The 25,953-nt window shown below is 38.3% G+C and overlaps 4 protein-coding genes across 5 annotated transcripts in view; 1 reads left to right on the top strand and 3 right to left on the bottom strand.

The window, feature by feature from the left end:
• Positions 1 to 7,294, bottom strand: part of rorc (RAR-related orphan receptor C) — a 20,205-nt gene extending 12,911 nt beyond the window's left edge. The window contains exons 1-3 of one of the 2 annotated variants that reach the window (XM_061050630.1): positions 7,018 to 7,294; positions 6,755 to 6,824; positions 1,213 to 1,242 (exon numbers count right to left, since the gene is read on the bottom strand). In XM_061050630.1, coding sequence (XP_060906613.1) covers positions 1,213 to 1,242; positions 6,755 to 6,824; positions 7,018 to 7,104 — 187 coding nt within the window. In that variant the 5' untranslated portion in view covers positions 7,105 to 7,294. The remainder of the gene's footprint in view (positions 1 to 1,212; positions 1,243 to 6,754; positions 6,825 to 7,017) is intronic. The other variant, XM_061050631.1, reaches the window with a different exon arrangement.
• Positions 7,295 to 10,511: 3,217 nt separating this feature from the next.
• them4 (thioesterase superfamily member 4) lies at positions 10,512 to 15,138 on the bottom strand. The gene is made up of 6 exons (XM_061050628.1): positions 14,673 to 15,138; positions 13,108 to 13,294; positions 12,489 to 12,651; positions 12,125 to 12,232; positions 11,132 to 11,256; positions 10,512 to 11,007 (listed from the first exon to the last, which is right to left on the bottom strand). The coding sequence occupies exons 1-6, from the start codon at positions 14,796 to 14,798 to the stop codon at positions 10,964 to 10,966; spliced, it is 753 nt and encodes a 250-aa protein (XP_060906611.1). The 5' UTR covers positions 14,799 to 15,138; the 3' UTR covers positions 10,512 to 10,963.
• Positions 15,139 to 17,297: 2,159 nt separating this feature from the next.
• On the bottom strand, positions 17,298 to 19,135 carry si:dkey-87o1.2 (uncharacterized protein LOC796684 homolog). Its single transcript, XM_061050629.1, has 4 exons — positions 18,719 to 19,135; positions 18,354 to 18,408; positions 17,805 to 17,922; positions 17,298 to 17,608 (listed from the first exon to the last, which is right to left on the bottom strand). Exons 1-4 carry the CDS (start codon positions 19,013 to 19,015, stop codon positions 17,575 to 17,577), a joined length of 504 nt encoding a protein of 167 aa, XP_060906612.1. The 5' UTR covers positions 19,016 to 19,135; the 3' UTR covers positions 17,298 to 17,574.
• A 620-nt stretch (positions 19,136 to 19,755) lies between these two features.
• On the top strand, positions 19,756 to 22,560 carry LOC132984020 (neurofilament heavy polypeptide-like). Its single transcript, XM_061050627.1, has 4 exons — positions 19,756 to 20,355; positions 21,281 to 21,335; positions 21,531 to 21,642; positions 21,736 to 22,560. Exons 1-4 carry the CDS (start codon positions 20,062 to 20,064, stop codon positions 22,190 to 22,192), a joined length of 918 nt encoding a protein of 305 aa, XP_060906610.1. The 5' UTR covers positions 19,756 to 20,061; the 3' UTR covers positions 22,193 to 22,560.
• Positions 22,561 to 25,953: the final 3,393 nt, after the last annotated feature.

The raw sequence follows: 25,953 nt of genomic DNA, 5'->3' as shown, positions 1-25,953 counted from the left end.
AAATAAAAGGGAGGGGACTGTCCCCTGCTCTTTGCTAAGGTACTTTTTCCTCAGACCTTTGTCAACCCCCTCACTGTGAATCAAGAGTAAAAAAAAAACAACAAAGCTTTTTAATTGTGGGGCACATGAGACGTTCCCTGAGAATCTAAATCACACTATGTTCAACAACGCAGTAACATCAGCCTCCAGTTAAGTATTGAAAACTTTTACTTGACTAAAACAAGACAGCATTTTATTATTCTAAAAAACTCTTGTATTCATAATCTAACTCAAGATGGAGAGCAAATGTGTTGCCAGTAAACTGTAGTGTTTACAGTGTTTCTATAATATAGCTGGAATATCATTGCTATGCATTAAAATAGAAGCAAAACTTGAACATTTTGCTTCTTTTGTATGAAACCTCGATCTTCAAAGTAGCTTTAATTGAAAGAGTCTGAAGAAGCTGTAAATTGAAATACTACAAATTCTTCTTGAGAAGAATTCTCATCAATCACCCCGTCTGTCATTTCTCTATCTTAATCTCCTGACTTGTTCAGCCAACATCAAAAGACCCCCGAGGCTTTCCATCACCTCTGCCCTCTCACTGAGAGCCTTCAAAACTAAATCCAAATTGATTTGCTCACTCTGCAGGTGGATCAATCACGTTGGACACGTATTTGCACCGATAGTCTCAAGCAGCAATCAGATAATGATTGTTATTTATGCTTAAGAATTATGTTAATACTTACATGCATGAAGGATTGTGGTGTTCTACACTCTGCATCACACTTGTTAACAAACCAGGTGTGTTACAGTTGTGGCAGAAAGTGTTAAACCAAGAAGTTAAAATAAGACTTGATGTTATCACTGTCATCTGCATTCAGATGCCAAAGAGCCAAAGCCAGAGTGGTTTTTTTTTAAACCTTGTGTGCATGCAAAGTATATGAGGTGTTAGTGTGTGTGTGTGTGTGTGTGTGTGTGTGTGTGTGTGTGTGCGGGGCAGCGCAGGTGCAACACTTTGCCGCTAATGGCCCAACTACACAGTGTGTTTTTTTCGGCACAGGTGCACTCTTGTATGTTCACAAACTATGAAGTAAACCACATTGCATGCACAAATATCTAGCACAAACACAAGCAAGCATCACCACACACACACACACACACACACACACACACATGATCACGCACACATCAGCAAACAGACAAAATTACAGTTTGTTGTATTAAACTTACTCAAATGAGTCTTCTTGGACACGGCTCCTCCTGAGGAAGACACAAAGTAGTAAGTGAATGAAAAATACTCAACACACCCAGTTTTTCTATACAGCATTCAGTTGAGTATTTCAGAAACAGATTAAGAAACATGGGGTGTACCCCCTTTAATAAATCCAGTCAAACCCACACACTGGCTTCAGAACTTGATTACAACTTTTTGTAGTGTAAGTGTTAGACCCTTGTTGTTGTTTTGTCATCCTGACAGGGATAGCAAATATGAAGCAGAGTAGGATTTTCTGGCACAACTTCATCAACTATCAAGGTGCATGGAGAGTGAAAGAGGTCAAAAAGCTCCAACAACACTTGTAGTATGAAGATCAACTTGTAGTATGAAGAACAACAAATTAGACCGACACGTTTGGGCTTGAGGCCTTCATCAGGGTTAGCAAATAAGATAAGATAATCCTTTATTTATCCCACAACGGGGAAATTTACAGTGTTACAGCAGCAAAGAGCAAAGATTGCAAACAAAAAGTGAACACAGTACAATTTAAATAAAAAAAAGAAACATTAAGAATGTACAAAAAAATAGATAGATACTAAAAATAGATTTTTTTTAAATGAAAAATAAAAAATAGATCAGCTGAGCTGCAGTTTTGACAAAAATGTAGTCAGAATATTCTGTGTAACACAGACATGCACACAGTGCACATAAAGTATAACACGTTATTGCACAAAGTGGATTTGGTAAAAATAATATAACATTAATATAACATTATTATTGCACAATGTCAGAGTGAATTGTCCAGTTGTATGTGTTTTGTGATCTACTGGGAGCTGGCTTGGTTAAACAGTCTGACTGCAGCAGGAAGGAAGGACCTGCGGTATCTCTCCTTCGACACCGCGGTAAAAAAAATTCTAAAAATTTTAACAACAAAATGAAAGAATGTTTTTTATTAAAGCTTTGTCCTTTTTGTTACTTTTCACAAGAATATATGAATCTAATGGCCCTTTTTACAGTATACAACAGACGAAAGGACATGAAAGTAATTCTTAAATGACCTTGAACACCGAGCCCCCACTAATTCTGGTGCGCTCCCTGCGTAGCATTGTGTAGCAGCCCCACTCTGACATCTCTCCTCTAATGGATGTCCGAAAGTCCTGTCTGTGAATGTCTGTATTTCGGGCCTATGTGTGTGAGAAGCATGTCTCTCAATAACAGAGTGTAAAGCAGAATATCCCTCAGGGATTAATCAAGTATGTAAAATAAAAATAAAAATTTAAAAATATTGAGTACAGAGGGCAATCTTTAAGAATCGTTTAAGTACTGTAGGCCTATGTCTTCTTGTTATAATCTGCTAGAAAAACAAGAACACTTCCACATCTGCAACCTGCAGGTGAAGAGCCGCTAAAATGGTAGAAAATCTTAATGATATTTAAAGTGCTGGTGGTTTAAAAAAGGTGAAATCCTGAATTGAAATATACATGGTCAACATGTTCCCCTTGGATACAATGTAACTAGCATTTAAGGTGATAAATGAACCCTGGGTTCAAGCAAAACTGTGTGGAATATAGTGATAAACTCCTTACTGTGGTAGTTAAGTGTAGCGCGTTCAGTGTAGTCATTTCTTTCTCTTTAGTGTTTTTCCAATGTACAAAAGGTACAGAAACATAGGAGACAACCTAATGATAGCAGAGATATTAAATTGAAGGATTCCTCTTCACATTTGTGTTTGAGTATATTTAGTTGTATGTGACTTCTCAGCCCCCCACACACACACATATATAGATTAAGATAGAGGAAGGTGGGTGTCTGTGAAGCAATAGGTCCTCGTTTTGTCTGCTTCTTTGACCACAATTGTGAGAAAGTCTAAGCTGCAGTATGTGTGGGTAAATGCGTGAAGGGTTTGAACCAAGGTGTTTATTTCTGGAGTTTGTGTGTGTGTGTGTGTGTGTGTGTGTGTGTGTGTGTGTGTGTGTGTGTGTGTGTGTGTGTGTGTGTGTGTGTGTGTGTGTGTGTGTGTGTGTGTGTGTGTGTGTGTGTGTGTTGAGACAGAGAGGTTTAAAGGTAGGGGAGATAAGAATCAATGGAAGACGTAGTGCTAGCCGGTCTTTGTCTGGCGCCATATCGGGGCCCTCTGTGGTTTCCACTGTTTTCCTCCCATCATCAAATCAGTTTTGCTTCCTAAGCAGAAAGCAAGTAATGAAAGCAGCGCATTGCACGCACACACGGAAAATGTAAAGAAATTTCAACACTCGCTGAGCAGATGTTTGAAAGTGATGCAAAACAAGGACTATTAAGCCAATTGAATGGGTCAAACCATCAGTAAAGGACTGAATTCATTTTTGACCCAGCCAGGAGAGTGAAGACTTATTATCCCTTAAGCACTTAACCATCTTTAACTAGTCTGTTAAATTAAAGTATAGCAGATAAAATATTTAGTGATCACATGTAAAATTGTATTTTTATATTAATAACCAAATAACTGCCAACTTCCAGTCTCAAAAGGCTAAAGGAGTTCATTTTCTTCAGTGTCTCACACATCACACAGCCAGATTACAGAATTAAAAGTCACCAATTATTCCAGGGCTAAGCCACAGTTACATCAGAGATGTGGTCAAATTGATTTTATTTCATTTAAAGAAATCTCGATTTCCAAGAACTGAATAAACTAATGTAACCCACAGCTGTTTCTGCATAAACTTAATGTGTCACAGCATGTATACACTCAATTATCCACACACAAACACAAGCTTTACTATGATCACAGTGTCTCAATCAACACCACTCATCAGTCAAAATCTCACTTACGTCTCTACACGCTGACATCTAAGCTCTCTTCTGAAGTGACAGTTGCTGCATTACATAACAACAGTGGAGACCACTGAGCACAGAGAGCAGGCTAACAACAGTGCATTAATAAAAAAACAATACAGCACAGAGAGAGAGAGAGAGAGAGAGAGAGAGAGAGAGAAATAGAGCAATATATATAAAATGTAAAATAGTCAACTGTACTTAAAAGCTGGAAAAGTAACTTGTTTATCTTCTGCATACTCTTTAACCTTCATGCTAACAAAACGTGATGCAGAGGTTAAAAGAAAAAGTCCAGAAAGCAAAGAGTTTCTTTCTGGTGGTGGGACAAAAAACAATAACAACAACATAATATTGACATAAACTTGATAATCAAAACTAAAAAGCAACATATGTCTTACTTCAGTTTAAAGGAGGCCTGGTCAGGCAGATTTGGATGTTAGTGAAGGCTGATACATGTTGTTGATTATAAATGCAATTAGAATTCAATCTTTTGTGCTAACACAGCTCTCTAATGATCTTTGATTCAATGCTGCTTCACACCTATCGTTGAAATAATTTAAAGCAAAAACTTATTTTGAAATTTAGTCTTTTTTCAAAATTGCTCTAAAATAATAAAACAACAATTTAAAAAACAAGATCCAAACATTTAAGATGATTGAAAATTACATTTTGGAGACAGTTGCTGCTTTTATCTTTTTAAATGCTAATCATTTCTAGTTCCTTTATCCTACGTGACACTGAAATCTTAAGGTTGTTGAAATTGTAAGGTTGTTTTTCCACAACCTGAAGATTTCATTGTCATCTTAGTCTTTGTGACATCTAATAGAAGAAATTATTAACATATTCATAAACAATGAAATCATTAGTTTCTTGCGGCCCTTGGCTTCAGAATAAAATAAAGCATATACGGAACATGACCGGGCCCAAGATAAATCCCTGAGGAACACCACAGACAGATTGTATCCATAATAAACAGGGGTCTATTTGATTTGTTCAAGCACGATGAAAAACAATGTGAAGCAGTGCCAGAAAGACAAACGCAAGTCTTGAGAAAATGAGAAAACACCCACAACAGCCACTAAAACCAAGACACTCATCGCCTTAAGAAGGGCCATCTCAGCAGTATGAGAAACTGCACAACCACACTGAAACTTCACTTTAACCAGACTGAAACACCTTTACAGCAGTTCCAGTAGCTGATAAGCGAGGTCACATTTTTTTTTAACAAATCCTTTAACCCTTAAATACCAATCCCCCACCACTTGCTTTTAAGTTTTTCCTTTCTGGTAACGCTGTCACGTACAATATGTTGCTTTCATGTTGTTCCAGCTTCAGCTGTTTTGTGCAACTTCCTTGAAAAATTCTATCTTTTCAAAGTTTTAATGGCCGTATCTGTGTACCAGTGAGACTATTGAAATTTAGACAATATATTTGATATTAAAGGACATTCCTGCCTTTTACCTTGGTTCCTCTTTTGATTACATTTTAATTCAAATTGTTTAATCCACGACCAACTCAAAGTAAACATTATTAAAACAATTAATCATGTTTTTTTACATTGTTACATTGAGACTTAATGATGTCTCTTCTTGGCTTGTCACTTTTTTAAATCTTCCCTTGTAGTGATAACATAGCCCTAGTATTAACATCACCTCATTAATGGCAATAAAAATGTATTTGACTAAAAAAAGTTTATTTTTTAAATGTAAAGAAAATCCCCACTGCACATGGTGCAAGTGTCATATAACTCAACTCAGAATTCAAACTTTTTTAGCAAAAATAACCTCATTAAACACATCCCTTGATATCATCAGTGTTTATGAACTTGAGTGAGATTTAATATACAGGATTTTTACCTTGAATTTAGCATTATTCAACTGTAAAACTATGACAGTTCTTACAGTAATTTGGATACAGGGATGATTACCTCCTCAATTAAACTTTTCAGATTTGCTACCACACAACAGCATAAAGGCGACTTTGAACGACTTGTGTGTACATGTTTTTGTACCTGACACTTATCTGGCTTAAAGAGAATAAAACATTTGCTCAACTTTACATTTTAAATGCAGCACTTGTTACCAAGTATTACTGAAATGCTTTCTCTCCCTCTCTGCACGCCTTCTATTAAACTGACCCATGAGTTGAAAGAAATGTGTGGGAAAATATTGTCATCCATGATGTAGCAGTGCAGGTAAACTTGTATAAAGCGCTGTCATGCTTTGAGGGGAATGGTGTACAGTGGGTTTCTGTGGCACAAGGACAAGATGTCTTATCCTTAGTGACTGCCAACATTTAGATTTTAGCAGCCGAGAGGCTTTGAATAGACATGCATTGACCAAAAAAAGAAGCAAAAATAAGATCTAATCCCCAAGGATTACTCCGGCTTAATGTTATTCTTACCCACTCACAGCACTTTAACCACACCCCAGAGAGAGGGATGAGGAGGGTTACTGGGGTAATAATGAATGAGAGAGGAAAGAAAGAGGATAAAAGTGATTGCGATGAGAAACACAGAGAAACAGAGTGATTCCCAACAGATCGCAGGTGTACAGTGAGGTAAAGAATCAAAAGGAGGAGACAGATGGAGTGGGTAACAGAATGGCATGCTGGGAGACAGGAGGGACAAAATAACACTGAAGAATAGAAATGTCAATCTGAAAGTGTGCTTTTACTATGTACACAGTACCTGACTTAACCATAAAGTCACCTGCAGTATGACGCTACGGCGATGGATCGTCTTACCTGTTTTGATGGGGGTGTGAGATTGAAGCACCTGGAGCTCCTCATATTCCATAACTCTCCTGTCAGAACACTGGATGGCCCACACACACACACACACACACACACACACACACACACACACACACACACACACACACACACACACACACACACACACACACACACACACACACACACACACAAAGAAACCAGCTAAATCAGATGATTTATTTTGAACTCCACCTGCCACCATTTAACACGGATGATATTTAATATTCTCCTACCTGTTGTTGTTGTTGTTGTTGTTGTTGTTGTTGTTGCTGTTTGTTTGTTTTTCTAGCGCCCGGGTCGGCGCAGGCATTTAAAAACATGCACTGCCATATCGGCCCCTCTCTTCCTTACAGCGGCTCCCCAAAGTCAGGCTTCATCTTCTTATTGTTCAAGAGTGTAATCCCTCTTCTTGTGTGGTTGTTTTGAAATAATTTAATTCCCCCCGAGGCAGCAGTCGAAGAGAGGAGAGAGTGCAGCTGGACCGGCAGTGTGCCCCGGTCTCCCCCCTCCCCCCCCTCCTCCCGCTCTCTGTGAGCCCTGACCGTCCCAGGCTGGAGAGAGTTATGTCACCGACTGTTACGTAATAGCAACGGATCGGGTTTTGCTTTGTAGTGCTCAGTTGAGAAATATAATCCCATGTTGCTGCCACAGATTTCCGCCACTAGAAGAGCAACTACAATCCGTAGAGCTGACATTAAAGTCCAGAGCAGGCCTGACCTTTGACTTCAATCCCTAATTAATGGAATACTTGAACAAAATCCCTCTTCCGAGGCTGGTGTCCTAAGTGGGGTTTGTTAGAACAACCTGGAGGGCTCTGCACATGCCGTACACGCTGGGAGAAGCTACAGGCCTAACGAGGGCTTTGACCATAGTGAAGTAGACTACTTTAGCTACTTACAACTTTGCTTCTCACCGCTGGACGCGTGCTGGTGCCTTATGCACAGATGTACGAAGGCTGCAGTCCTTTATTGCACTGGTCGCAGGTTCGACTCCTGCTACTGTCCCTATTTGATGCATGCCTCTCCCCACACTCTCTCTCCCAACATTTGCTGTGTCTCTCAAGCTTTCTACAATTCTACAATTCACTTAGCAGACGCTTTTATACAGCCTCTCTGATGTACGTCGAGTACATCAGAGAGGATAAGTACAACACAAGCAAGGATCTAGAAAAAAGGGAACAATGTCAGTAAGAGCAAACGATCAACTTTGAGTCCGATTGGACACACAGGTGCTGACAGGCATTGCACAACATTGAGGGAAGTTCTTGAGAGCTCTAATCAGTATGGAAACCATCTTATAAGTCGTCGTTATCAAACAAAAACCATCTTCATTACCATCATCATCATCAATAATATGGAGACCATCATCATTAAGTTAGTAGGTGTTCATGAAAGAGCTGGGTCTTTAGCTTTTTCTTAAAGGTGCAGAGGGACTCTGCAGATCGAATGGAGTTTGGAAGTTCATTCTAACACCGGGGGGCAACAGAGGAGAAGAGTCTAGTCAGAGACTTAGGACCCTGTTGTGAAGGCTTTCACATCAAATAAAAGCTAAAAACCTCCTTATTTTGTCTGAGCAACAGGCAAAACAATAAAATGTCATAATGAATGTATCCTTTTTCTGTCAAATGACCCTTATTAACACAGCAAATAAGGCTTATTCTATTCAGAGATTGACCTACAGTAACATGTCTTTAGGCCAAAAGTGACACTTGCAATGATGCCTCCTTTAGGAGATGAGTGTCCACTGTCAAGTAACCCACACACACCTCGCCATCCTTGTCAGGCACTACCACTTGCTTGGCTCAAAAGATAACAAAACAAATAAATAACAAAGCTTTTAAATTATTTTTCAAGCATTTTAAGATCATAAAAAACAAAAAAAAAATAGGCCCTGGAAAGCGGCAGTGGACACAGCTTCTTCAGGTGGTTTTAACTGAAAGGTTTCAAACAACAACCCCCTCCCCCCAACCACTTCCTGAAACCCAACTTGACCACAGGAAAATAAAAAACAACTGCTCCTGCATCCGCCAACACACACACATATACACACACACATACTTTAGACACCAAGGTAGCGCTTCCTTTTGCTCTCTACTGAGGTAAAAGATGTGAGGGGCCCCAAGAAGACCACCTGCCCTGCACTATGATCAACCCTTACACTCAGAAACCACACATCAGACCAGACTGAGTGAGAACTCAAGTTAAATGCAGTTTAAAACCTTCAGTGTGGGTATAATTATGACCAATATTTACTCACCCAGCATCACTTGCCAATAAGAAAAACTTTACTCTTCTTTAACAGGATGTGATAGGAATTAACTTTGAAACTAATTAAATACAGGAACGATTCAGGGCTTATTATAACTTTAAAAAAATAATAATAATTACATTAGGGAGTTCCAGAGTGCGCTGTATGTCAAAAACTTCAGTGGATCTTACAAGCAATATTTGGTTAATGTACATGGACTTGAGCTTGTATAGCTCATTTCTAGTCTTCTGACTAATCAAAGCGCTTTTTACACCACTAGTCACACTCACCAATTCACACACTGATGGCAGAGGCTTCTATGGAAAGTTTCCATCAGTATTAACTAATCCATACACGGCAGCAGGAGTGTTGTCTTGACCAAGGACACTTTGATATTTAGGCTGCAGGAGCTGGGGATTGAACCCCCGACCTTGAGTGCAAACCGACTCTCACACTGAGTCACAGCCCACTGATACTTAAATGATAAGCAGAAACACAAGATGACTGATATATTCTGGGGGAATCCGGAAGAATTAGGTGCCATGTTAAATGAACATCAACATAAGATCTTTGGAATCTGACAGATAATGTCAAATTAAGAGCAATTAACCTTTTTTCAGTTTTTTGTTAAACTGTTGCCAGCAAAAAGGGAAACAACTTCAACTTCAACAAAATCATTAGAAATGTCAGCTGAAACAAAACTACACAAAATGATGATGTAAGATTTGCAAAGGGAAACTAAATTTTGAATCAAAGTCGGTTTCTTCTTTATGTCGATTGATGATGTTTAAAGTGCAGACATCTACTAACAGTCAGTTTTTATTTAAGATGATCTTTTAAGCCTTTTAGATTTATTATATATGACAGTTTAAGAAGGACAGGAAATATGGGGGGGGGGGGGGAACATTTAACAAAGAGTTTCAGGATTGGAGGTCTACCAGGTCTATGGGGCGCCGGCTCTACCAACTGAGCTAAACCAGCACCCCTACTAACGGCAGTGAGAGATATCAACAGATGTTACATTGTCCAATGTAAAGATTCAAATAATTCTTCATTCATTTCAGGTGTCTCTCACGAGAACTTTCTTTGTATCATGGTCTGCACTAGCAGCATAAATGTCTGGGGTGTAGACAGTGTTGCTTGTATGGCATACTGTGGCATCCTCTGCTCTCTCTGAACAGGTGAGTGTACTCACTATCCTGGAAATCTAGTAGATCAAATTGGGATTTAAGCTGAAATTATGTGCTGTTGGCTGACATTGGACCTAACATATATCCAACCAGGGTGACACTCAATTTAAAAAAAGAAAATCCAAACATCCTCTTATGAATTGTGAGAATATTAGTATCTGAATGAAGGTTCAGCCTTACATGTAATGTAAGAAATGTTTAAAAAACTAACTGTATATTAAGAGACAAAGGATGACAAACACTTTTCATTTCTTGTTGCAAACAATTGTATTTGCTGACAGAAAAATGTATTATTCATACAATACCAACAGGTGAGGCTTTATTGGAGTAAAGTAAATAGTCCTGTACAGCAAATTTTAAACTCACTTCTAAAAGGCATGTGTTAGAAGAAATAAATACAAAAAAAGTTACAATAAATAACCTTTAAAATGTAGTTTCATAAATAATGTTTCGATATGGACTGTTGTTGTGCTAGTAACAGAGCAGAGGTAGTTGATTACAGTATTCTAAACCGCTGTACAGTTTGTTAGTAATAACATATTGGCAAGCAGAGTTGCATGGATAATCCAAAGTCAACAATGTCACATTTAGATAAATGTTTCTCAAATCTTCAATCAACTTCACACATCCCCAAAAAATACTTCAAAGCAATGACACACTCACATATTATCTCACACACACATTTGTTGTGGTCTCAGCTTGCTGACTGTGTTTGGGTAGGTGGTAGGCCGGTGTGTTCACGTCACCTACCCATTAACTGGTTGAGATTGATTGACAGAAACAGTGCTGCAGGAGAGAAAACAAGACAGTGACAATACAGACGGGGCCAAGGTCGGGCATGTGACGTAAAGCAAGCTTTCACAATGACATGTTTGAATATGCCCTGTGTGTTTATTGAAGTTGTTGTTACCTGTTGCTTCTGTGTGCAGTTTGGTGCCATCAGGGCTGGTTACTTTACAAGAAACAAACATTTTTCTGCCCTCCTTCTTATCCAGAAAGGATTCCATCACCACAGTGCTTCCCAGTGGGATGGGGCTTTGGAATAAAACAAGTGCTTGTTAGTGCAAAAACTCAAAAGATGACGACCATAGTCTCACAATATTACGATGTTTGCTTTACTGATGTACCGGTACTTCTATTAAATTAAAGGTCACAGTAAATGGATAGCAAGTTAGGGTACTTGAGAAAAAACTGCTGTTACAACTTAAGAGATCATTGAACTGAATATTTTATTGGAGTGTTAAATCAACTATGTGACATTATTCAATGCCAATGCACAATACAATGTTTAAGCCTGGTTGGCTACTATGAGAGCTTACTGTACTGCAAGAATGCTGCAATCGTGTATATCATATTTCTAAAGACCATGCATATGGCAAAATCTACTCAAAATAACTTTAATTAGGCTATAGCTATACACTGAAATACTTAGATTAAAGGAACAATGTGTAAGAGATCTACTAAATGAAATCATAAAATGACCTTACTATATCATCAGACATTGAGGAAACATGCTATGTTGCAGTGCTGGCTTCTCTGAAAACCAAGCAGCAGCCAGTATGTCCTCCGGTCTGGGATGGTCTGTATTTGTTAAGATGTTATGAATCTGGACTAACAATGTTAAACACTAAGTGTCAGATTTACATATTGCTCCTTTAATATATATATTTTACCTTCAGTGTATAATATTGAAAAGAGGGTCATAAAACTTAACAGAATATTATTAATTGTCATTATACAAGAGCATATATACTTACTTTACCAACCGTAAGATATTCTACATTTCAGTGAATGTCTATACAAAGTTGTAAATATACATTTTGCTGGACTGTGTGCGACAAAAAACAAATCTGTTTACACAACAATGTAACTGCCTGTATATAAAATTATATCCTTTCTGTACCTGCGGTAGTTGATGTTGAGGTTGGCTGTCATAACAGCTCCAGAGATAGAAGCAAGACACCCTGTGACGGTGTCAATCATAGTGGCTATTGCCCCCCCATGGACATGTCTGGAAAGACACACAGTATAAATGTCAGTTTAGAAGTTTGGTTTTGTGTAATCTAAGTTTTAAACTAGCCAATATGAGGTTTAATTTACATTTAGTTTACTATTTAAATTTGATTGGAAGGACAATAGTGTAGAGACAGAGAGGACATTGGAGGGAGAAAGAGAGAGGGGGGTATGGCATGCAACATTAGTCAATGACTGGAAGGATTTGCGCTTTTATGTTACACAGTCTTGTACAGTAGCAGCTGTTATCTTACCCTGGCGGTCCCTCCAGTAGGTGTCCAGCCTGTAAAATGCACACACACTTCTGCTCCTCGCTGTTTACGAACAAAACATATTCAAATCCTGCCCCCGGTTCTCTGATGTTTCGGGTAAAAAGACGAGCCTTTGACTGGATCATCTTACTGAGATACACTCCACCTAACAAAACGTAAAAAAAAAAAGTAAACAATCAGTTGCTAACCACAAGACACACCTATGGGAGATAAAGAGAGAGGTAGGGTATATAACTTTTTTTCTTTTATGATCTTATGATGTCTAAATGAATAATAAAAAGTTACAGTGTTCAGACTTCTAGCAAACAAATAAGTGGAGAAACATTTTCAAATACAAACAAATGAAGTTCTGGTGATGAATCTCTGTAGGTTCATCATTATGAGAAAATCCCCTTTGTGTGATACATTCATAAAAACAAAGACTGGGCAGCTTTATATTTTTTCGGATTTCTAACATCTTGTCAAACTTTATTGTAGTGCAGAAAACGTCAGATCAATCCCACTGACACAAAACCTTTAAACCCCTGGATTAGATCGTTGCTTGATTATTGCTATTACTGTGTTTACAGGGAACCAACAAGCAGACAGTTTTCACTTGTACCTGTTGCATACTTGAGGAGGCGATTGTATCCTGGCAATCTCTTCCAGGGCCCCCCCTGCTTCTCTCCTCCCTCCGTCTCCACCTCACACATGCTGTTATAATGCTCGTACAACTGCATCATTTCTGGTCCCCAAGACGTGTTTGGCAGGCTGAAGTCCCAGGGCTTCGAAAAGGAAAATGGCAGCACCTGCAAACCAGGGAAAAGCTTTCTTTTTTTCTGTCTTTTTGGGGAAGGGGTCTAACACTGAGAAAATTACCAGTGGGCTAATGGGCAAATAATTGATTTCTGTAAGGAATATATGACCATGTATACAAGAACAATGTACCATTCACCTTAAAATCACTATCAAGATATTTTCTTTCAATAGCTTCTTCTATAACGGAATCCGGAGCAATGTTGTAAACCAAAGACATTAAATATTTTACAGCACAGTTAGATCTATAAGACATTTGGATCAATGATCAATGTGATGTCAGACATTTCCATAAGCATTATATTATTACTGTACAAAAACATCTGTAAAAATGCACTTCACGGTCACGTTCTAAAATAAACCTCCAAAATCGAAGGCAATACAAAACAATAGCTCAGTCATCAGTTCTACTTGCAGTAAGATAGTAATTTACAGATTAGATTGACACGTGGAAGTAAATAATTATTTGTTTCTATAAAAATATTGCTGAGTCATCTTTAAGGCTAACTATCGGCTGAGTGATTCAAAAGTACATTGTCACCTTTGAAGGTTCAGAGTGTCATAAACATGGGAAGACCTTGAGGTGATTCAACATCTTGAGATAGAAGATAGCTAAGAAAAGCCCTCTACTACTGTCACCTGTGACAACTATGTTAACTCCATGTTTGTGCTTTCTACACTTCTTTTTAAAGAAAGAACCAGAAGTGCATCCACTCAATACCACCTATTCCTACTGCTTCTCACCTTATAAGCAGGTGGACACAGTCAGTTTCTCTCCCGTATGCGTATGGTTTCTTCTTGTGTTTAATTTCATACCTTTCAGCAAACAACTTCTACTGTCTCTGTTTTTAAAAAATTACATTTGTTTGAATAGTTAAATAAACATTTAGTGCAAGTGCATAGGCTATGTGAACTTCATGGAGCCACCACTGTAATAAATACAAAACACTATAGTGCAAATTTAAAGCAAAATACATATATTTGAACAAACTACTCCCCAACAGGTATACACAATACATTCTCTACTGTGTTTACCAATATTGCCATGAGAGTGGGATTTGCTCACCATTTTAATTCCATTCAGAAAACAAATTGCACATAGAAAACAAGTAAACAAAACTTTAAATTAATCCAACAAACCTTCTTTCTGAAAAGCTAAAAATTAACGAAATCATTTACATTTTTTTTTTTTTTTTTACTTGACTTGTATTTTGGTTCCCCTAAAACCCTTAATATTCGACCAACAACGCACTCATCACACCGGTGCTTTACAGGCTGAAGTGAGAAACATCTGGAAGGAAGAAAGAACCATTCATAGAGATCCGACGGGTCATTTCAAGCACTTTCCTCACAACATTGCAGTGTACCTACCGCCATGCTCCGTACAGATGGACTCCGTGATGAAACGCTGTAAATCGGATGCTTCATAGACCACATGGCTGAGAGTGTGACGAGACTTCTGAAGCCCTTGTATAATCTACCAAGGCTCCTTGCCATCTTTACGGTTTCTTAAATAGTGATAAGTGTTTCTGACAGACCTGTCTGTGTTTCACTAACTTGTTATGGCTGTTGTCAGACGTCACCGTCAACACGTATCTAATACAGTTTCTCTACACCTAGCTGCTCAGAAAATAACTATACGACCTGTTTTTTTCCCGCTGGGATGTTTTTTCTGGTGACTTTCATGTGTCATCTGTAAACTCAAAGGCAGTCAACTTCCGGCACGCGGAGAACCTAATACTGCGTCATTCCAGTCACGTGATTTAGATCCTTCATGTGATAGGCTGAACACCAGACTCAGATGCTAACGTACTTCCGGGTTTTAGGACTCATTCCTGTGGCGCTCTACTGTATTAAAATGTATTATTTATTTATTATTTATTATTTATTATTTATTATTATTATTATTATTATTATTATTATTTTATTTTATTTTTTTATTTAAAATTGTACTCTTTACTGTATGAATATAGTGTGATAGGTAAAAGACTAAGATTAACATTGTGTCTACTAAGTAATAACTAATACTGCCCACGTAATTATTATACTGATTAATTAATTTTGACATTGCATCACTACTCTTTTCGGAAAGATTCATTTTTATAATTTAATTTGTGTGTGTTTTTTTAACCTGATTTTGCATTTAGACATACAGATTGGTTGTTAAATTTAGGCAAGATCACGACATTACAAGTACAAATTACATTATATTATTATGGTGCAACTATGACTATTATTAAAAATGCACAGCCAATGCAGTGGAGGCATTATTTTTCTAATGGAGGTTAAAAAAGTATGAGGATAGTTCACATCAGGTCTTTCTCTTAAAGAAATGGTTAATTAATTATTAGATAAAGGCTTCAACGGTTTTGTGAAAGCAAACAGTAAAGGGAAACACTGAGACATTACCACATTTTAGAAAGCAAATAGGCCGACAAGTTTAAACAACAAATACTACAAATTCATGTTTTTCTTCTTTTCTACACCTGTAATATTTACAGTCTGTAATATTTACACATGTTCTACACACACTGAAGCATGTATTCATTAAGTTTTACTTGTAAAAAGCCTTTACATTTATTTGTGAATGTGAAGTGGCTAGAATCAGAAATCAGGGAGATAGAAAGAGTTGGGAATGACATGCATGACAGGAGCCACCAGTCGAATTCAAACCTGGGCCATCTGCCTGAGTACTTCACCTGCACCCATGGGGTGCTCGCTTTAGCCACTAGGCTACCTGCACCCCCACTGTAAGTACTCATTTCTAGTTTACGAGATACTAAGCAATAGATGTTTAGCCAAATGTACTACTTCAACATCTGTAATGTTTAAGAGTACAATATGATACTGTCCCCTTTGGGACCTTTGTCAGACCATTTAACAAATGTGTGGCTAAACACCAACCACATCCTCTGATAACCATGACGGATAAAGCTTCATTAAATGTTTATAATGCATTTTTGTATCATCTATATTTTCATGCCAATAGTCTTGAAACAAAACAAAACAACTGAGCTACCAGTAATCACAAGTCTTGCAAGGAATTATTAAAACTTCCCCATTTGTAATGCTATACTTTCAATAAAAAAAACATATCCAAATGACCTCACTGCTAAAACCTCCCAGGAAACAAATTAGAAGAAAGACACATTTTTTGTTTTACTGTTAACTTTGATTGCTATGGTCTTTGAGGGGACATTTAATTGATGAAAACATTAATCACCAGTCAGAATCAAAACATTTTTGTTGTAGATCAAAAGCAACACAACACTACGTGACACATTTTTTAGAAATTGAAGGACCCTGAAGGTAAACTTGAAGGTCTCAGACTCAAACCATGATGGACTGATCATAAACACTGAAAATGTGTTTTTATTGTGTAGTTGAATTTGGAACAGACAAGGAAGGGGGGAAATGAATACCAAGGAGCTCTTCTAAGATGTAGTGGCACCATCATCCCTAATCCTTTGTACCTCACTAGGGGGAGCTAAAGGTTCATGCCATAGAACTGCTTTGTATCAGCATAGGGTTTCTGATGAGGCAATAGATATACTGCATGTGTCATAAGTTTATGCATGAAACATTTAATCCACAACTCATTTGAAAGTATGTGGCCCTCAGTATAAACATCCCTTTAAATAAGCAAAGAACACCAGCGAGCAAGAGATCATCCAGACAAGTTTTTTGATTATTATGTCTAATCATTTATAAAAGGTTGTCTTACAAAGCTGTACTATTTTCAACGTTTAACATATAAGACAAAGGGACTTCTTTATAAAGTCTAACCATATAAATTGAACTTCAAGCAATATATTTGGTTTACAAATTCCTCCATCCACTCAGATAAAACAGCTGCCTATTTACTTTTCTTGTTGTCTACAGTCTTCATGTTTCACTAGGGGACATGTCAGCAGAAACACACAGCCTACGTACAGCCCTCAGGGAATCTGGTTCAGGAGTTTTACTGGCTAAATCAGGGGAGGCTTTTTTTGGAAATCAGTTCACATGATATCGTTTATTTGTGAAGGTTGTAATAACATATATCAACGTGTTGAACAAAACAAAATTAACACCAAAATTATGTGTAGCATATTTCCTCATCCCCTATGTCTGTGCAATATGATGTTCATTACTTTTTTTTTTTTTTTTCACAAAGTTTTTGATTTTCTCATCATAAACATGCGGCACTGTAATCATAACAGTGTATTATAAAAATGGATCCTCATGCATGACAAACAGCTCACAGTCAATGTTGATTCATCCAGAATTGGCTCTATTGTGGAGATTCAGGAATTCCACAAAGCTTCCTTCAAAAGATAAGAGAAAAAAAACAATTACTTGTAGTCTCTAATGTTTTCTCAAATCTATCAACCATGACACTTATGTGGTCTTACTCAAAAATGTGATAAGACGATATTGTTGAAACTCAAAGGCCTGGTATTCTCTGATATTGTGATTTGCTTGAGTTGACAACACACTCTTATTCTGATTATGGGATCTTACCGTGCTTCCTCCTTGGTTGTATCTGCAATAGCACAAACAGCTTTGTCTCTATCCAAAATCTGTTGTTTCAACTTCTGAATATCCTCCTCAGCCTTCTTTTTAGCTTCTCCGTGATTAGCTGAGGAAATGACAGAGTAAGACAGTGAGAAACCTTATTGTAGAGAGTTTACAAGAGGAACATTTCAATATTCATTCATTTCATTATATTGATTGTCAAAGCCATAAACATAAGTTGCAGCTCGTAGTTCGACTTGAAACTATCTTCTGATAAGTGACTGAAACCAGTCTGCCTGGGTCTCTGTGGGATAGCATTTCCGATTGGTTTTAGATTGTCAGAGTTGGAATTGAATAAAACACAGATATCATAATATATCTTTTTAGATGGATTCTGTATTAACGGTGTAAGACTGACAAATCTAAGCAACTCAAATCCATCCCCCATCTTTAAAAGCCTATAATAGGCCTGATTTATTAGATATACATTTATATCATGGTTTGTCATGCTGATATCAACTGAGAAGTGGAGTGACTAACAACAAACTGCCTTACCATTGAGTAGGGAGATGACCTTCGTCAGTTCGGTCTTCTTTTTCACAATATCGTCCTAACATGGGCACAGGTGAATGTATAGGTCAAGCATTAAATTAGAATAAAAAACAACAGCAGAATCACTAGAGGCATATTTGAGATATTTAGCAACAGAAGAGGAGGTTGATCCAAACACGTGATTGATTGACCCCCCCCTCCCATGTGCACTCTAAAAAGTGATAGGCCTACTTCCCTGCGAATACTTCAGTTGGATATAATATAGCCTATAAAATATACGATATACAGCTGCGTTTGAGGATGAAACAAAAACTGATTTGTGTGTGTGTGTGTGTGTGTGTGTGTGTGTGTGTGTGTGTGTGTCTTGCCTTCTCCTTGTTACAGGTCTGCAGACCTGTCTCTGATTTCTGTGTTGACTTCACAATTTCGTCCTTCTTGACCTTTATATCGTCTGTCTTTTGGTTGACGTCACCAATAGATATTTTCAGCTTCTCGATTTTGCCTTTCACTTCTAGAATGGCTTCCTCTTTTCTCTTAATCTCCGCCGTGTTCTGCACCATTCGGAGTTTCGCGTTATGCAGGCTCATCTCCTGACGCAGGGCTTGGACAATGATGCCGACCATGAACATCGCGCTCAGACAGGCTAACACTCCCGGCCACTTCATCTCCGTGGATTCGAGGGGGGGGAAAAAAATTGGGATCTGCTGGAGGAGACAAGCTGCCAGGTCACTTGTTGCTCATTCCGAGTATCTGTCTGCTCGTCCGCGCGTCTCTTTCCCTGCTCAGGTTACTCTTCAAACCTTTCCTGTAACCTGTTCAACAAGCTGGGCGTGACCATCCACCTGTTTCCTCATGTCAAACACGCAACCACCTTTACCGGATTTGCATCTACAGGCTACACCCTTTAGGTTGGTTAAGGTGTATAGCTAGTTTGGTTTTAAATGAGGATATCCAATTAATTGATTTCATTCCTAAAGGCACCATATACAATATTAAATATAAATGTTGCCATTTGATGCGTAGGCTACCAGAGTCATATTAGGGTAGGCAAATCTAGGCCCATTGTAAAATTATTATTTTATAACCAATATAAAACGTACTATACCCTTTAAAAAAAACTCTTGCAAAACCCAAAATAGTAGCTTCAGTTTAGGCAACTAAGTTTATGTTGTTGCTATTGTTCCACATTTTACTTCGGTAATATTCTTAATGAAGGGCACACACACACAAACACACACACACACACACACACACACACACACACACACACACACACACACACACACACACACACACACACACACACACACACACACACACACACAGGTAGGTCCTAATAGAGGTAGTTTGATAAGAGTATACAGGGCCAGCCTGTTTCTCCTCAGGTGTCATGCAGGAAGAGGGCGTGTTTCCTGTGACAGAACGGGGGAATGCTGTTACCCAGCTCAGACCCAACACACATGACCCGATGTGCACTCCATCAGCTCAAGTGAATCATCATTTTTTTCCTGATTTACATTTAATTCGACAAACACAGAGAGGTTTTACCAAGGAGACACGGAGAGCTGATTTGTGGTCAGCCTGAAGACTTGCAGACTCTGAACCCCACATGGAAGTTCGAGAAACCTGGCTGTCACACCTGTAGGAAGAATTATTATTACTCCTGTTGCAAACGTCTCACACTGAGAAGGCTCACAGCTTCGGTAAAAGCATGAAGGTGCACCTGCTCCTGCCTTTGTTAATAGTCGTATCCGTACTTGTGGTAGGGGTGATCAAAATGCGGAAACAGGAGCACGACAAAGATAACAGAGTGGACAGGTTTCAGGCGATCAAGCTGCGGGTGACCTACGATGTACTGGTAGACTACCAGAACGAGAAATCAGCGAAGCAGGTCCTGCTGGAGAAGGCCGAGAGTGAATACAACACGCTGATGGTGGAATATAAGACACTCAAGACCAAAGGAGACACGGCCAAGGGAAAAGAGGACGACTGCCTGACAGACAAGGTGAGGGGGGAAATGAAAAATGAAAGCTTGATTTAGTTATAAAGGAAGATTTTTGCACCCGCACACCTAAAAGGTAAACTACTGAAAGAGAAACTTGACCTCTTCAGGCCTATTGTTAAATAAAACAAACAAAAATAACTTTCCTTTACCACATTTTAAGTCGTATAATTTGGCTTATCAAAGACAACAACCTCTACCTGATTTGTGCGTCACATCAGGTGCATGCACGAGCTACACACATAGAACCTGTTTCACGTGGTTATTAGGGCACGGTCACACTGGCCAAGTCATCACCACCTGCAAGAAAAACAGACGCGTCTTGCCTTCCAAGGACACAAACTTATAATAGGTCCACTGTCTTGCACTTGCAGGTTACTGATGTTTTTTTCTGCATCACTGTTTGATTTATGAATGAGATATTGTGTAGGAGCATGTATACTAATCTAGCTGCTGTACTGCTTCTCTAAATAAATCCTGTGCCGATGTCTTCTTTATCTCCTAGTTAATGGAACAACAGATATCACATAGGATGTTGTTTTAAAGAACTGGATCAAAACAGCTGTGTTGATAGTGAGAAACCGTCTGTCTCTGTATCCTGTTAAACCATCAACTTTACTTAAAACACATGTTCTATGATTTCCAACACTCATGATTAAGGAGCAAAGGAGAACAGTCAGATATGTTTTACACATTATCTCGTGTGGTTGATTTAAAAAAAAAGAAGAAGAAAAAAGCCAATCTAACTTTACATTTACATACATGCCTATTCTTCACACCCATTGACTTCCCTCTTTGAATAGTATGTCAAAGGTGCATTTGTATTAGTAGCCTATATCTTAAGGACACATCATCCTTAGAGGAATCTTTTATTGCTTGATGAACTCTACTTTGTGTTGCTGATTTTATTATTTTTTTCCACTTTCAGACATCTCAGAAATCTGTCCTGGATTTAGTTGAGAAAGACTTCAGTGATGTCAAAGGTAAGTGCTGAATTATAAGCCTCATTGCTAAAAGTCTGTATGTATTCATTTACTGTGAAAAGAACCGTTTTCTTCTCCACTTCAATTAGTATTGAAATCTGTTGCAGTTGAAAAATTAAAACTTCATGTGATGGTCCTATCTTAGCTTTAATTATGTTGCATTCAGCATGTCATCTGATCTGATATCACTAACAGGTAATACAGAGAAGGAAAGTACCGGTTGGAAAACAGAGGTTGAAACTCTGCAACAGCAACTGGCAGAGTGGAGCAAAGTATGTAACTTTGTGAAACCAGGATCTCAATCGAGGTAGAGACACTTTTTTTTTTCAGTGATATTCAGCACATGCTTACATTCATAATGATCTATGCATTCACACCGTTGTTGAACTTTCTCTTAAAGCCAGCTGTGTGGCATAGAAGAGTCCCTCAAACCAGAAGAGGCTAAAGCAGAGGCCCCTAAAGCAGAGGCTCCTAAACCGGAAGAGGCTAAAGCAGAGGCCCCTAAAGCAGAGGCTCCTAAACCGGAAGAGGCTAAAGCAGAGGCCCCTAAAGCAGAGGCTCCTAAACCGGAAGAGGCTAAAGCAGAGGCCCCTAAACAGGAAGAGGCTAAAGCAGAGGCCCCTAAACCGGAAGAGGCTAAAGCAGAGGCTCCTAAACCGGAAGAGGCTAAAGCAGAGGCCCCTAAACAGGAAGAGGCTAAAGCAGAGGCCCCTAAACAGGAAGAGGCTAAAGCAGAGGCTCCTAAACCGGAAGAGGCTAAAGCAGAGGCCCCTAAAGCAGAGGCTCCTAAACCGGAAGAGGCTAAAGCAGAGGCCCCTAAAGTAGAAGCTAAAGCAGAAGCTCCTAAGAAAAGATGATTACTATAACATTCATCTTACAGCACTTTCTGTGAAAAACAGTTTTTGACACATTGTCAGGTTCCAGCACATTGTTTTACTTGGTAACAACGTCTCTTGTGCTATGGTGGGAGCCTTAAAAAAGTAACACTACTACTCATGTTTTGCAGTTGCTTAAAGGGATGTTAACGAGTATTCCTTTCCAATGTGTTATTTATTTTTATGCACAATAAATGTATAATACTAAAGGTACATTTTGATGTGGGTTATTGTTATATTTTTTTGTGTTTGTGGGTGTAAAATACTTTATAACAGATTGTGCCATGATGCAAATATCTTGATAGCTAGGAGCAAGATTTCCCACACATGGATTTTAACTAAAGAGAAAATTTAAAAAAAGAAAACGTTTGTCTGCAATAGTTCAGTTTAAGAATTTTGCACAAAGAAATTAAGTTCAGAGCTGTGAACGAACTTGAATAAAAAAATTTTTTTCAAAGCATACATAGTCATTTTTGACTATGAAACATACCTACACACCTCTGCAATTATCAGCAGTACTCAGACTGTGATATACATATATATATATTTTTAAGATTTATTTTTGTCTTTTTGTGCCTTAAATGTAGAGATAGGACAGTGGATAGAGTTGGAAATCAGGGAGAGAGTAGGGAATGACATGTGGGAAAGGAGCCACAGGCTGGATTTGAACTTGGGCCGTCCACTTGGAAGACTATAGCCTCCATACATGGGCATGTGCACTAACCACTGCGCCACCAGCACCCCAGACTGTGATATTTTAAAAAGCTGCTGTTGGTGGATGTTTCTGTTAAATATATATATATATGTGTGTGTGTGTGTGTGTGTGTGTGTGTGTGTGTGTGTGTGTGTGTTCAGTGACAGTATGGCTCCGCTGTAGCAGGACTCAAGTCTGTCTTTATTGTCACGTCAATGTTTGAAGCAGCAGCAGCACCTGAGAGTTCTGGTTTGACTGCAAAATGTCACAAAAGAGGGTCCTGCGTCATAAATTAACCTTTTGACATCACAAATACTCTCCTAGACTATTCTCCAAAAAAACAAACAATCATGAACCTCTGAAGAACACTGACGTAAGGTCTTGTGAGTGTTTTCTGTGAGTAGTTTTAATTTAATTTCACACATCAATGCCTTGCACGTTTGTCATTGTTCAGAATGGTTTTTATATTAGAAATATACAGTAATTATCAGTGCTTCAGAATGTGCCAAACATCGCCCACTCTGTACACAAAAGTCAGGATGCTGGTACTAAACACACACAAGAGTTTGCAATCTAATTTCATAATAACCTTTATTCTGTTTGCAGAGATTATGATAACATGCAAATTGTGTTAGAGATGCACAGGAGTTAAAATTCTTAGGGAATAATTTAGCATGGTAAGTTCTTTTTTGCATTAAAATGCAAATAAATAGTGTGCTATGAGCCTAAAAAGGGCATGTGTATTTGACTGCATGTAAATATTGGACTCATGGGAATACATTCAACTCTCTATGAGGAAGAGAAACAAAAAAAAACATCTACCATCAGGTTAGTGTTTTCTGCTTCATATTAGCCATTAGTTTTCCTCAAATGTATTTCTCTTGGTTAGATAACCCCTCTACCTCCAACACAACGCTAGGTATTGAATAACTGTTGTCAACCTTGTCTGCCTTTCTCTTCCTTATAGTGACCCTGCCTAAGGGTGTGTGTGTGTGTGTGTGTGTGTGTGTGTGTGTGTGTGTGTGTGTGTGTGGGTGTGTGGGTGTGTGTGTGTGTATGTGTGTGTGTGTGTGTGTGTGTGTGTGTGTGTGTGTGTGTGTGTGTGTGTGTGTGTGTGTGTGTGTGTGTGTGTGTGTGAGAGAGAGAGTGAGTGAGAGAGAGAAAGAGGAAAGAGAGAGAGAAAGAGACAGACAGACCAAAGCACTGACTAATCACAGGCACTCTGTTCTCCTGTGAAGCTCTGGCTGTACAGTTTGCGTTCTCACTCAGCCTAAAGGTTCATCATGTTTTTTTGAGTTTTTAATTACAAGTTTGTTATATATGCATGTTGCACTATAATTTCAACCTGCAAATAAAAAAAGGAACAACCCTGATCAGAAAAACTGAAAATTAATAATAGGATAAAACTGATGAAGCTGTTTTTTTAACAGTGCTTTGAACTACACAAGGTGTTCCACAAGAATAAGATTAAACAAATAATTTATAATAAAACTTTGATCTTTTCTAATGTGTGACTTAATGCTCCTATGTGTGCACTATAACCTTCCCTATTATTAGGCTGCTAATTACAGCAGATATAGAGCCCATATAATTTGCATTTTAACTCTCATATACATTAAAAATATATATATTTTTAAATGGTTAGTGTTGCATCCTTTTAAACAAGTCAGAACAAACCAGAAAAACTGGCTGATGTGTTGGCTGAATAAATCTGCCTTGGCATCAACTACATCATCTCTTAAATTAAACTGAAAAAAATATATATTTTGATCACCAACCTTTAATATCAGATTGAACTAGACTATAGGACTTAATCAGGGTTGAAAGATTTATCCCAGATTTTAGAGGAGGTTATTATAGGCTGAAAAAGATACATACTGTATATGTTTCATTTTAGCATATTCAAATAACTTTAGTCTTAAAAATAACATGATATTACATTTTAAATCATTTTTCAGCTTACCCTGTCATCTCTCAGTTTTTACGCACACTGTCCTCCATCTGTTGGAGATCAAAATACTCCCCCAAGGCTCACAGTTAGGCAATCAGAGGACCATCATTCCGCCCCAATAGGCTCACAAGGTCAGCGTCAGACCATGACAGGATGAAGAGAGAGCAGAGGGAGACAGTCAGTGGTCATTAAAGAGGATTGTTGTTCACTAATATGTTTCTTTTTATATTCAGATGGATGTGACTCTGATTAAAACAGAGAACATTACGTACCTTTGTGTTAAAAATAGGTATTCAACTGTCATGATTGACATTGTTAGTAAATGAAGGAATTACATCATGTTAATATTTCTGAAACAGACTGAATATCCTGTGAATCAAACACTGCACCCTGAAAACATTCAAACAGCAAACTTGATAACAACTAAACCCGTTCTACTCCTCAACTTAAAACAAGATTCCTGACTCACCCACAGGTTAAAGAGCTGTATTCTTCATCAGCCATCAAATCTGACAGAGGATGTAATGTCAACACATGTGTGAGTCCCATACTACCCCCTAAAGGCAAAAATAAGCTTAACAATACAATCACCAGTCATAGTAACGACTAGAGGTCACCCTGACAGCCAGAGGTCACCTTGACTGCAGAAACACGGCACAAAAAGCTCCTGTGAGGAGTTTTTAGCTGGTTACAAAGCAGACTGAAATACTGATTCCTCTTTATAACCTACAAACAAGACCATCAGCGACAAGAGTGATTATTTCTAGATAGTAATTTTTGATTCGTTAACACTGTTGCGGGTTAGGTTGTTACACAAAGTGAGTTACAGCACGCTGCTAAAACAGCCTTCGTTAACATTTTCTAAGACCAGGGTTCTCAAGGAGTGATCTCACTGTCTGTTCAGGATGAGAGCATGATAAGAGAGCATGACAAACGGGTCTGCTTTGTCCTCAGTGGGCTCCGAAACTGAAATAAACTGAAAGTTCCTCATATGGAGCTTTAATAGGAAACTTGATAATTAAAATTAAAATATCCTAACCAGAGTTCTTTTATAAACTATTAACCAATCAAATTACCCCTCCCCCCCCCACACTACAT

The sequence above is a fragment of the Labrus mixtus genome, chromosome 11, assembly GCF_963584025.1.
Source record: "Labrus mixtus chromosome 11, fLabMix1.1, whole genome shotgun sequence".
In the NCBI taxonomy this organism is placed as follows: Eukaryota; Metazoa; Chordata; class Actinopteri; order Labriformes; family Labridae; genus Labrus; species Labrus mixtus.
Note: the sequence above shows the minus strand (reverse complement) of the source record. Positions and strands in the feature narration are given on the sequence as shown.

Excerpts from the sequence above, each read along its gene's own strand:
- LOC132984020 (XM_061050627.1), top strand. The coding sequence starts at position 20,062 with ATGAAGGTGCACCTGCTCCTGCCTTTGTTAATAGTCGTATCCGTACTT. Across the intron at positions 21,336-21,530 it reads AGACTTCAGTGATGTCAAAG|GTAATACAGAGAAGGAAAGT; the intron begins GTAAGTGCTGAA and ends TATCACTAACAG. Across the intron at positions 21,643-21,735 it reads AAACCAGGATCTCAATCGAG|CCAGCTGTGTGGCATAGAAG; the intron begins GTAGAGACACTT and ends TTTCTCTTAAAG.
- si:dkey-87o1.2 (XM_061050629.1), bottom strand. The coding sequence starts at position 19,015 with ATGAAGTGGCCGGGAGTGTTAGCCTGTCTGAGCGCGATGTTCATGGTC. Across the intron at positions 18,409-18,718 it reads AGACCTGTAACAAGGAGAAG|GACGATATTGTGAAAAAGAA; the intron begins GCAAGACACACA and ends TGCCCATGTTAG. Across the intron at positions 17,609-17,804 it reads ACAACCAAGGAGGAAGCACG|GAAGCTTTGTGGAATTCCTG; the intron begins GTAAGATCCCAT and ends TATCTTTTGAAG.
- them4 (XM_061050628.1), bottom strand. The coding sequence starts at position 14,798 with ATGGCAAGGAGCCTTGGTAGATTATACAAGGGCTTCAGAAGTCTCGTC. Across the intron at positions 13,295-14,672 it reads CATCTGTACGGAGCATGGCG|GTGCTGCCATTTTCCTTTTC; the intron begins GTAGGTACACTG and ends CCTGGTTTGCAG. Across the intron at positions 12,652-13,107 it reads CCTCCTCAAGTATGCAACAG|GTGGAGTGTATCTCAGTAAG; the intron begins GTACAAGTGAAA and ends ACGTTTTGTTAG.